The sequence below is a fragment of the Poecilia reticulata genome, chromosome 11, assembly GCF_904066995.2.
Source record: "Poecilia reticulata chromosome 11, P_reticulata-male-v2, whole genome shotgun sequence".
Taxonomy (NCBI): domain Eukaryota; kingdom Metazoa; phylum Chordata; class Actinopteri; order Cyprinodontiformes; family Poeciliidae; genus Poecilia; species Poecilia reticulata.
Window position 1 is genome coordinate 13024759 of NC_088840.1, and position 11898 is coordinate 13036656.

Below are 11898 nucleotides of genomic sequence, written 5' to 3' on the forward strand. Positions count from 1 at the left end.
AATAATAAGTATTATTATTATTATAAAACATATTTTAATACTTAATGCACTTTTTAACTGGTGTAAATGTTTTATTTTATTTCAAAACAGAGAAAAAGTAGACCTTTCTACTCACTGTGCCTTCTGTTACTTTACATCTTTTCTTCCCTCACTTTTAATGATGCTGCAAATCCTAATATCTGTTTAATTATCTGTCAACCAGATCTACCATTAGACAGTCGTGACCCACCCCTAGTTGGGATAATGTCTGATCGAGGTGGACATGGTCGTGAGCCGGCCGGATTGGATGGTCTGCCGCCGCTGCACAGTATTGCCAAAGGAGAGGTGGTCTCTGTGCAAAGCTACGGAGCCTTTGTCCGACTGCCAGGTTACAAGAAGGAAGGTTAGTAAAAAGGGCTTGCAGAGGGAATTTAAAGTAAAGAATCATAACAGGGGGAAAAAATGTTACAGACAAAGACAGGTTTAAGGTTTTAGGTTAGCATAACAGAGGAGGTGAATCACTAAAATAAACCAGAGTGCTCTCAAATGATGGGCAAACTATTGTTAACACAATCCAATTTCATTCATATCATGCATAACTTATGTTTCCCTTTCAAGAATAAATATGATTATGTTCCACAAATTTATGCTTATTTGCTAATTATACATGTTTAAAAAGGAACACACACATAATGTGTTACGGAAAGCATAAGGAGGGAGACAATACAAGGATATGAGAAATATGAGAGCTGTATGAAGCAGGTCATCTGAAATCTATATTTAGCCTACGAGTTACGTATTTGATGATGCCTTATCACTGGCCACTTTGAAAAATTGCTAATGCTTTTCACCGCTAGAGGGCACACTCAGCAAAAGTTTGGTTTCAGAGAAAAGTTAAATAAAGCCCAAGAGGGACAAAAATAGAACATACAATTAATTTCATTTAATTTTAATTAATTTAATCACATGAAAAAGCATCACTTTTTCACATTTACACACAGGAGCTTGACTTTAAAGTAGCTGGACTCCTCGTGTCCGGATAGCTGGCTGAATGGAATAAAAGCCTAAAATTAATATGACGTTGTTGGCTGTGATGTGTGGCTATAAACATCTTAGAACGGTATGTTTTCATCCTGTAAGTTATTTTTGTGTGACATCTTTATAAAAAAAAAAAATAATAAAAAAAAACCTGTAACTCCACTATGAATAGGTTTGGTTCACGTGAGTGAGATGTCTGCCACCAGAGTTGAAAATGCCTCTGAGATTGTGGATGTTGGAGAACACGTGTGGATCAAAGTCATCGGGCGCGAGGTAACAACATACAAAAAAAGCACAAGCACACACACACAGGTGTGGAATGTAAATCCAGCGTCACCGCAGTACGACCCTTCCTTCCCGCCTGTCTGTCAGATTCAAGGTGACAAGGTGAAGATGTCCTTCTCCATGAAGGCTGTAAACCAGGGAACAGGACAAGACTTGGACCCCAACAATGTTACGGCAGAGTAAGTGCTTGCAGTTTCGTGCGTGTGTGTGTGTGTGTTTGCAAAGGAGAGTGTTATCCTCCTCTGTTTGTGTTTGCAGTCAGGATGCGAGGCGCAGGAAGCAGTTCAGAGATCACACGAGTAACAGGATCACCCTGGAGGCCGTGCTCAACACGACGTGTTCAAAGTGCGGCTGCAAAGGTGCTCCAGCAAGACTAGAACTATAAAAAAAAAAAAAATCAAATTGTGAAAAAAAATTTTTTTGAGACATGTCGATGTTGTTCAAAGTCAGTTTCAGTTAACTCAAGACTCCTTTCAGGTCACTTCACAAAGGACTGTTTCTCAGCTCCGGGCTTGCAGTACGCTCTCGTGCCTGAAGAGGACGACGCAGAGGCACAGCAGCAGCAGCAGACAGCCACAATCAGGCCACCGCAGGACTCGGACAAAAAGAAGAAAAAGAAGGTGAAAACGTTAAGCTAAACAAAACCTGCCCCTGCTTTCTCTTCCTGTTTATTCCTCCGATGTTTCTCACGTCGGCCGTCTGACAGCTCATGTGATCCGACGTGGCAGGAGCATCATGAGAACTCCTGTTTTATGCTGATTTGACAGAAAAGCTGTGTGACCCAGTTTTGAGGTAATGAAACTGCTGTCAGATTTCTGTACGTATCTGCAGCCTCAACGTTCAGATTTCCTTTCACGGTGCCTTGAGGAACTCCTAGAGGCTCTTTGGACTTTGTCACTTTTTGACAAATTACAACCACAAGCCTTGATGGGTTTTGTCGTGATTTTGAGTGTTTCCTAAATGTGAAGTAACAGGAAAATGATAGGATCTTTTAGACAAAGAAATCGCAGCATGCATTTCTTTCCAGCTCCGCTGCAGTAATACTTGTAGAATGACATTTCCAGTTACAGCTGCAAGTCATTTTGTGGTATGCCTGCTTTGCACATTTAGCAATTAAACTCTGCAACACTTTTCATATTTTTTTTTGATGAAAAAATATATATGAACCACGTCGTGGTCTACTTCAAAATTGAGAGCTAATATGAGCTAATTTATCAGTCTAATAAAATAAATTCTGTGATGTGGTTGTAACAAGGGTATAAATACTTTTTGAAGGCACTTACACATTTATACGTATGTGTGTGTGTTCTTCAGGAAAAGAAAATGAAGAAGAAGAAGAAGAGGGAGAGAAAGGAGTCAGACAGCGATAGCAGCAGCGAGTGTAAAACCAAGAGGAGGCGTCATAGCAACAGCCTCGACAGGCAGGAGAAGAAAAAGAAGAAGCACAAGAAACAGAAATCACACAAGCACAGCTGAGACAGCCGGAAAGCTACACTCACACACACACACACGCACACACACATACATACATGCCTCGAGTCAGTCACGCCACCACTATCACACATGCACATGTTGATAAAACAAAGCGATAGACTTGCGGTCTCTTTATCTCATCATTATTCCTTATAAACCACAAGCTAACTATAGAAAATACAGTCGTAATTTAGCAGTTTTGTGGGGTTTTTTTATTTATTTATTTTTTTTCACTTGTAATCCATTTCCTGTGAAAGCTCAAAGGAAAATACTGTTTTGAAAAAAAGGTCATGTGACCATCCCCCGTCTGGCCTAGAGTAACCTTTGACGCCCACGGTGATACGAGTCTTCGCCTCTTGTGTAATCAAATATGTGTAAATTATATGACATCCACCTTTTTTTTAAAAATACAGATATTGTTTACAGCTATCCGGTTTCTGAAATCAATTAACGAGACGTTGGGGGGGTAAAGCTGACAGACAGACACACACACACACACACAGGAAATGTAATACCGCACGAGTGAACGCAACAAGACCCTGGTATTATGGTGACATTCAGATTTATGTTTTCATGTTGTTGTAGATGCATGTGTTTATGTGTGTATTTCCACAACCCGCTTCCTGACCTGCTGACTCCATTAAATCTGTTTGCACCTGTAAAGACAACAAAGAGCCTCCTGACTTCTCTTTGTTCAAAGACCTTGAAGTCATAATGCTGCTGTTAAAATCTGCCCTCCGGCCCAGAGTACATACCAGCACAAGGTCACATCCAGTCAATGTTTTCAAGCAAGGTGGTCGGTCAAATAGAGCTGGTCATACTGTGACTAGAAAAACTATTCACACCCCATTTTTTTTCAGATTTTGACGTTAAAAATAGCACTGGATGTAAAATTAAGTGGGATTTTATTTATTTATTTTTTTCGGATAGATGCGAAGGAGAATGAAAACGATTCGTGTTTTTATTGTATTCGGTCACGTTTACTCTGAAGCCCATCCACAAATCCAGTACAGCAAAACTGCTCTCAGAGAAGTCTCATAATCATTAAATGGAATCAATACCAATAACCTCCAGAAGTCCACCTGCTTATAACGTAATGTTATTTCAATAAAAGAGGTTTGTTAGGGAGCACCAATGAGGCTAAATTCAAAATGCCATGTGGCAGAAAACTATAGCACTACACATTACACTAAACATACTAATGTTGCCCTCCCACGTGGAGGGCAACAAGCATACAGCTACAGTAGAACAATAAAAATGTGTAGGTAATTTGCAAAAAACTTGAAAACCGTACATACATTTCTTCCCACTTCAGAATTATGCATAGCTTGGTATTGGTTCCTCACATAACATTTAAGTAAAAAACAACAACAATAAAACAATTAAGTTTGTAACCAATATAAGAATCCCACAAAAACCTTACATTTCCCATGTTTTGTGCTGCACTGACCCAGATTCAACTTTCTGCTTGAGATTTGACAGATTATTTCCAGATGCAGTGGTTTGAAACGGCTCCAGCGCAGCCCACTGGCAATAAATTGAATCTCAAGAATCCTCTTCGTTTCTTCTTCTCTTGTTTACTCCATGTGGATCTAATAGACAGTCCCAAACTTTCATAACCAGAATTGTAACCCTGTTGTGAGTCAGTCGTTTTGTATTTTACTTTGTCTCTTGGGAAATGATTAACAACAGTTACGGTTGAAATTGCTGTAAATAAACAGTGAAACTCAAATTTTAGAGGGAAACGGAAATATTTGCTTTTCAGCTACTATGAAAGAAAGATAGCGGTACCTTTTGAAAATAAAATCGGAGCATGTTGTTCACCAGAGTTACTGGGCTAGAGCCTCCAGCTGTGCTGATCTAAACAGTGACTGAACTTCAGAAAGACATATATTACAGTAAAACTCAAGATCAGATCTGATCACAAGCTTCACATTTTCCACACATTTTCCTCCTTATTTCGACATCTTAGAGAAAAAACAGACTCTTTATCAGTATAAAGTGAACAGTTTGCCAGTAATAGCTAGTTGCATTTGATTTTGTCACCATACTTTATGTGGAATAGAAATAGTGACTGGGGTAAAAACACTGTAAGATAAACTATACTGCAGTTATGAACCACACTGTAGTTATTTATAGTTTCATCTTTGGTTTACATGAACCACAGAATTAACCAATTTCTACTAAAAGTGTTCTTATCTCTAGTGTTCTTTTTTATTATTATTCAAAAATGTTACAGGCTTTTTTTTCTTTAAGTCACAAATCATTATTTAGTGCTGCTGGAGGAGGCACACAAGCCATGTCAGTCAGAATGAACATTAAATGTTTTGAATTTAGGTTCTTCATTGATAAACCACAATTATCACCATCAATAAAAATAAATATCTGAAATATAGCACTCTCTGTGCGTAGATAATAGCTTTTTGACTCGGATTGCTGAAATAAGTTCACCTTTCGAGGTGCTCACTGAACTGTTCAAGAACACGTGTAACTTGCTGAGAAGCAGTTCAACGTGGCGCGGATCGATTCGCAAGTCACCGGGCCGAGACGTGCTGCGGCAGCTGCGTTACAACAGCTGCAGGATTCCTGCTGGGAGTTTAAAAGTAAAGAATCAGAGAAAGAAGTCGCACAACCCAAGCTATTAAGCTTGACTAAAGTTTGCAGTAAAGCAAATAACGAACACTCAAAACACCTTGAGTGGTATATGTAAATGGATAATGTTCAACAGAAAGAACACAGAAGCTTCTTTGTCTTGGTTGCGAGTTATTTGATTTACAAGGGGAACTGGAGAATTACTCAATGCAGAGAGAATGATACAAAATGTCTTTCATCGTTCTTTATTTTTCCCTCTAACCACCGACCGGCAAGCTGCAACTTGGCCAGAAATTCTGAGAGTTGAGCCTTGTGCATCTCCTCAGCAAAGGTGCAGATAAACTCTCTTATGGTGTCGCAGAAACATCTCACCAAGACGTAAAAACCCAAATCGGACAGCTGAACCTCAGCTGGACGCCCAGCCGGCTCACAGCCGGGGATGTTTGGTGAAATGGATGCTAAACTTTTTAACAAATCAGTGTGAGTGGCATCATGTGTCGGGAACAACTGGTTCACTCCGACAGTGTGTCTTTTCCCATCAGCTAAACACAAACACCTGTAGGAATATTCCTGAAACAATCCTCCAGCTTACAGATGAAGCTGCTCTAATTTGTTTTGACTTTCAGAAAACCTCCCATTCAGTTGTTCCACCTATAATTAACGACACACATGTGTGGTGGACTAGTAATTATGTTGGCACACTGGTAGAAGAGAACTACACCTTTGACTTGAATGTCACTGAAATTTTCAAAAAGTGCATGTACATGTAATAAATTAGTCTAGGCTACTTACAGAAAAATGCAGTGGATATAAGATTTTATTAAACCCTGGAATATTTAGTGGCATTAAATGATTTTCTCTTAACTAGTATCCCACTGGGCTGCACAGTGGTGCAGTTGGTAGAGCTGTTGCCTTGCAGCAAGAAGGTTCTGGGTTCAATTCCCGGCCCGGGTCTTTCTGCATGGAGTTTGCATGTTCTCCCTGTGCATGCGTGGGTTTTCTCCGGGTTCCTCCCACAGTCCAAAAAAATGACTGTCAGGTTAATTGGTCTGTCTAAAATTGCCCCTAGGTGTGAGTGTGTATGTGCATGGTTGTGTGTCCTGTGTGTCTCTGTGTTGCCCTGCGACAGACTGGCGACCTGTCCAGGGTGACCCCGCCTCTCGCCCGGAACGTTAGCTGGAGATAGGCACCAGCAACCCTCCCAACCCCACTAAGGGACAAGGGTGTAAAGAAATGGATGTATAGTATCTCACTGGAATCTGTTTGACACTCTTTCTATATGACTAAACTTGGTCAAGGTTTTTTTGCGATATCTTCAGTTTTGTTAGACTCAACTGTAAAATTTGAACTATGAAACAAAATCAGACAGATGATTAATTTTCATTAACTTCCAACAGTTTCCTCTGCAAACTGAAGACGTTCCTCAAACAGTTGTGGTTATCTTTGGTGGTGGCAGACAGGACATGAACCATCTCCTTCCCTGCCCTTTTACCCCTTAACCCTGCATCCAGTTGGCTCTGAGTTATTACCACATGATCTGAGAGGGAGGGATACAAATTTAGATCCCACACCTAATACACGAATAGAGGACATAACATTTCCCTCATCCTGGGCGAACACTCTGATCAAACCTCTCCACACCACGGGAAAATATACACACTCTTGACACACAGAAGGTTTTTGTTTTTTTAGGAGCTATAATTATCTTCAACTCCAGTACAGCCGATTGTGATGGAAACAGTGGTTGCACGCAGTACTTAGTTACATCTCAAAGTTTACAGCTAAGTATAGTTCACACTACAGCCTTGTTGAGCAGGTTCAACAAGCGTTACATAAGTGTAATTAAGGAAGCTATGACCTTGGAGGGAGCTGCTTTATTAAAAATTAATTCATCCAACAGCAAGAGAAAAAAGTGAATAACCTCTGCTTGACCTTTAAACAATGACTTAAAAAGCAGCCTGTATATTAAAGAATAGATAAGACTGATTTACCTGTTTCATTGTTGACTTTTATTTTTGAATGTTTGAGATCACAACATTTAAAATTCCAGAAATTTGCAAGGTTTTTTAAGCACCATGCAAAATACAGTATTTTTAATATGTATACATATATATATATATAAAAACCCAACAAATCAGCAGTTTTATTGACAACAACAAATTATTGGAATTTATTCAGTGTCTTAGTAAAGGGACAAACAGAAAAAAGAAGTTTACGGAACAGGCAAAGTCAAGGTCAACAGTAACAATAATACTGAAGGTACAGTAAAAGGGGACTAGCAGCCACACATGGCGTTTTCTTGGCCTCCTTGCTACTGAGTAGTACAGAGTTTTGGGGCTTCAGCTGATGCAATTCACTCCGTGGTGGGTTTCACTCGGCTTTCTCATAGCGACGCGTGCAAACCACCTCTCCGATTTTAAGTGTCTGTGGCAGAGAAATGAGGAGAAGATTAAAATCTGGAAACACGCAACACATACAGGTGTTAAATATATTGTATGATACCTACCAATGTGAGCTTGTTTCCGTCAACTTCCCTGACCAAACTGGTCTCTTTACCGTCCCACTTCTGTACGTGTACCAACTTGCCGTCCTCCACTGTCACTAGGGACTTTAGAGAGAGAGAGAGAGAAAAAAAAAAAGAGATTTAATAAATGGAAATATGGAAACATAAATAAAGCAACATGTAGTCACTTGCTTTACCTAATGAACTAAACAGACTTGAGTGTCATTTTAGTCTAAGCAAAATAAATAAAAAAATTATTATGCAACAATCACTAACATAAATTAAGGTAAATTTTTCAAGCATTAGCTACGTTTCCATCTCCCAATGAACCTTTGCTTTAAAATGAGCAAGTTATCATTAAAAAGACATGCCAGTTAAAACTGCATAAGCTTGGCAAGATAAATTACTTTTAGTCTGACTATAATTTTAGATTTAAAGTCTCTACATTAGCTGTGCTAAGCTAAAACGATGTGTATATATATATATATACACACATATTTTTATTTATTTTTTTCTAATTTATGCGAATATTACAATTTACTTTTTACTTAAACTTTCCTTCTGTCCTGAAGGAAAAACTATATTTATTAAATATCTTAAATGTAAATGTAGAGAATACTATCTGCTAAAAAGGAAAAAATGTTAATTAACATTACCCGTGCTAAAAATGAAGCTCAAATACATTTTAGTTAATTGACCTTAACGTCTTATCTTCAAATCTTTATGGCTAACGTCCATCATCATAGGAAAGACCACAAACAGTGGGCAGAAAGTGTTTTGTTTACCCATTTTATCTTATTTTACAACAGCACTTATAAAAAGTTGCATCTGGCAACTTCAACGTTTCCTAAAGTTGTAATTTCAGTATATTTTTCTAATGAGGTCTATAATGTGCAACAGAAAAAAAGGTATTCACATCACATATATTTAAATTGTTAAGCTTCTAGAGTTGATTACAGAACTGAAAAACCTTTGACCTCTCACCTTGACCTTCCTGTCATCTGCGGTGGTCTCGTCAAACTCCTTTCCGACCTTAAAGGAAAGCTCCGTGTTCTTAATACTGCTCTGGGTCTTCACGGTCACCGTGTCGTCATCCACAGAGATAATTGTGGTGGGTTTAGTCATGTTGCCTATCTTGCGCGTTGCAAAGCCCACACCTGAACAAAACGACAAATGCAATTAATCAGGGAAAGTAAAAAAAAAAACAATAACAAAAAAAACAAACAAACATTTTAAATGCCTGAATACAGTTATATTTGAGGCCTGCTAGTAAGGCCAAGGCTGAAAGATTCTCCAGCCTGAATACCACTCTGCAAAGTTCATGTCAACAGTTTCCTGAAAACAATTATTTTTCATAGGGATTTTCAGAGGAATTAATGTGCACTTTTATATTTTTGCACAGTCCTGTTACACTGCGCCATCCCACAGGGGCCTATACTGGGCCCCCCTTCTGTTTTTTTTAGCATGGGGAATGTTTCCTCTCATGAGGACATGCAAATTAAGCTTCTCCTAAAAGTAAAAAAGAAAACTCTTAAAAGCATTTAATCATGGATGGTTATAAACTTCCAGTGTTTCAATAATAATAATAATAATAATAAAAAGATATATTTGGTAAATTAGATATTCAAAGTAAAGCTGATAGTGCCAACTTTGTGCAGCTGAGTTTTTACTGAGTGTTTTGTTTTAGGATATACTTAATTTTTCCTTTTTGCTTTATCTTTGTTAAATAAATGCAAAGATGGCAGAAGACATATTTTTGATATTTTTAAACCTAGGTAAAACGAATACATGCTAAAAACCCAATCATTATTTGTGACTATTTAACAGCTAAATTGACTTTAAAATTACACTTGGATGCTCTTTCTGACGAAAAAGTCCAAAGTTAGGATGAGATCATATAAAAATCCAAAAGAGAGAGGAAAATGTTCAAAACAAAAGTTGAGATTATGAAGCAATAGCTGTATCGGTTGTTGAAACATGTTCTCCCGAAACCAATTCTTTGTCGTTTACAGATGATTTAGAGAAAGTCAGTGGGATCTGTTGATACAAGGTTAAGGCAGAAGCTGTGGATTTGGCCCCTGGGTGCCTTCAAATGGCACAATCTGTAATCTTTATTTGACTACTATCAGGCTTGGAGCATGCTCTTTAAACACAGTGGGGTCCCATTGACCGGAGTTCCTGTCTGAACATGCGAGAGAGCAACTGATTACTGACTTGCCTTTCAGAATGGGGGTGTGTGAGCATGAGGGATAAAAGGAGTTTATGTGATTGGGTAATAATGACTCACACCCTACCATACCGTAGTAGAAAACCTGCTCTCAATAAGGCTTACAAACAAAAAAAAAACGTGTTTGTGGATGGACTTGACATAGCAAGATGCGTCATTGATCCAACAACTGGGGTCAAAGGGTTGAAAAGTCCCATGGTTTCTGAGCTGAAACGGAGCAGGCAGGTCAATGGTGGGAATCCTGTGAGGTCAAGGACCATCAATCTTCCTGACAAAGTCAAATAGCTCGTCACGGTTGTAAAATTCACCGCACCTGTTCCAGTACTGCATGCTAAACCAGCACATATGTGGAAGATTTTGCCGCCATGTTGTTATTCTGCAAACTCCATAATGTCGGAGTCATTTTCATATGCAACTCTTATCGTGGTGGCAAACAATGAGAAGCTTTTAGTTAGGAACACACACATTATGCACAACTGTGTGTGTGTGTGTGTGTGTGCGCGCGCATGTGTGAAAGAATGAAAGAGAGAGACAGTTGCAGACCATTCATCGTCTTTACAGTTGGGGTTTTCTTTTTTGCACCAAAGGCGAACCCCTCCCTTACTCGCAGCTCTCTGGCCATGCGGTCCACCATTCTTCCTCCCCCATTCTGGCTTTCGTCTTCTGTTTTTTGTTTAATTTTCTCCCCTCCACACACCCACTCTTAAATCCCATTTCCTCCTCCTAATTATGCAATTAGGTTCCTCTCTCGTTTGCTGTACCACAGTTATTTAATTTCACCCACGCTACCCATCCTCGCAGAGCGCTTAAAAGCTAAACGCAGATCTTTATCATTCCGCAGCCTTTTCTTTTTTGCCGCATGTGTTCACGTGCAGACCCTGGCAGCGCTTGCATCCTCTCCTGTGTCGCACGCATGCGCACACGCTCGCATTGAATAAATGTGCACCGGACGAAAACAGAGAAATCCTCCTTACCCAGCTCTTTCATGTATTCATCAAATTGCTCGCTCTCCTTCAGGTTCCACGTGCCCACGAAAGCCTCGACCATGTTTGCAGTTGCGCAGTGAAATGAGGACGCGAGCCTGTAAGAGGGTTAAAGCAGTCAGCGGCGAGGAAGAGGAGCGGCGGAATGAGAGCGGAGGGAGACAGAAAGAGGAGAGTTTATTCAGCAGCTCAGGCCTCTCTGCGATCTGACTGGTCGGATGCAAACCGGCTGTTCGTGATGTCACCCGCCCGTGAAGAGCAGAGCAGGAAAGGAGGTGGAGACAGTACGCTGCTTGACACTGCATGTGCATGAGGTGATTTCTTTCGATTTTTTTTTTACCCCCCTGTTATTTATGCATGTAATTTATAAAGTCACTCAACTCTGACGCAGTGGTTTATTTAATCAAACCGCAGCGTTAGTGTTGGAAGTATGAAAGAGAGGATCACAAAGAGCCACAAAGAAACCCAAGCTAGGGGAATAAAGGGACTAAAGGAGATGGGGGCAAGAGGGTCGATCATGAATAAGGCTTCACTGTTAGAGACACAAACGAGGGAAGAAAAGAAAAAACAGATGGAGATTGAGCTTGAGTGGAGGATGGGCAGCGGTTGATTTTTTTTTTCCCCCTAGAAAAATGTCATGGCTGTCTTCTCAGATTCATTCTTGAGCCTTCATTACTTGACAAATGTGTTTAATTCACATTTTTGTTGAATTGCATCAGCAGATATCAGTGCGTTTTGTTGGATTGTATAGACCAGTACAAAGCAGTGCATGGCTGGAAGGAAAAAGCGCACTGCTATTCAACGTTTTTTAAAGTAAA

General features: G+C 39.6%; 2 protein-coding genes and 1 long non-coding RNA gene across 3 annotated transcripts in view; 2 read left to right on the plus strand and 1 right to left on the minus strand.

Annotated features, from left to right (window-relative positions):
- Positions 1–3447, plus strand: part of LOC145553776 (uncharacterized) — a 35924-nt gene extending 32477 nt beyond the window's left edge. The window contains exon 2 of the long non-coding RNA XR_014089820.1: positions 3279–3447. This is a non-coding gene — a long non-coding RNA (uncharacterized LOC145553776). The remainder of the gene's footprint in view (positions 1–3278) is intronic.
- Positions 203–3447, plus strand: zcchc17 (zinc finger, CCHC domain containing 17). Its single transcript, XM_008421847.3, has 6 exons — positions 203–382; positions 1190–1290; positions 1390–1481; positions 1561–1661; positions 1780–1922; positions 2617–3447. The coding sequence occupies exons 1-6, from the start codon at positions 244–246 to the stop codon at positions 2776–2778; spliced, it is 738 nt and encodes a 245-aa protein (XP_008420069.2). The 5' UTR covers positions 203–243; the 3' UTR covers positions 2779–3447.
- Positions 3448–7353: 3906 nt separating this feature from the next.
- On the minus strand, positions 7354–11260 carry fabp3 (fatty acid binding protein 3, muscle and heart). The gene is made up of 4 exons (XM_008421851.3): positions 11072–11260; positions 8855–9027; positions 7874–7975; positions 7354–7791 (listed from the first exon to the last, which is right to left on the minus strand). Exons 1-4 carry the CDS (start codon positions 11142–11144, stop codon positions 7738–7740), a joined length of 402 nt encoding a protein of 133 aa, XP_008420073.2. The 5' UTR covers positions 11145–11260; the 3' UTR covers positions 7354–7737.
- Positions 11261–11898: the final 638 nt, after the last annotated feature.

Excerpts from the sequence above, each read along its gene's own strand:
- zcchc17 (XM_008421847.3), top strand. The coding sequence starts at position 244 with ATGTCTGATCGAGGTGGACATGGTCGTGAGCCGGCCGGATTGGATGGT. Across the intron at positions 1,482-1,560 it reads CCCAACAATGTTACGGCAGA|TCAGGATGCGAGGCGCAGGA; the intron begins GTAAGTGCTTGC and ends TTGTGTTTGCAG. Across the intron at positions 1,662-1,779 it reads TTCAAAGTGCGGCTGCAAAG|GTCACTTCACAAAGGACTGT; the intron begins GTGCTCCAGCAA and ends GACTCCTTTCAG.
- fabp3 (XM_008421851.3), bottom strand. The coding sequence starts at position 11,144 with ATGGTCGAGGCTTTCGTGGGCACGTGGAACCTGAAGGAGAGCGAGCAA. Across the intron at positions 9,028-11,071 it reads TGAATACATGAAAGAGCTGG|GTGTGGGCTTTGCAACGCGC; the intron begins GTAAGGAGGATT and ends CGTTTTGTTCAG. Across the intron at positions 7,792-7,873 it reads ACGGAAACAAGCTCACATTG|ACACTTAAAATCGGAGAGGT; the intron begins GTAGGTATCATA and ends TCTCTGCCACAG.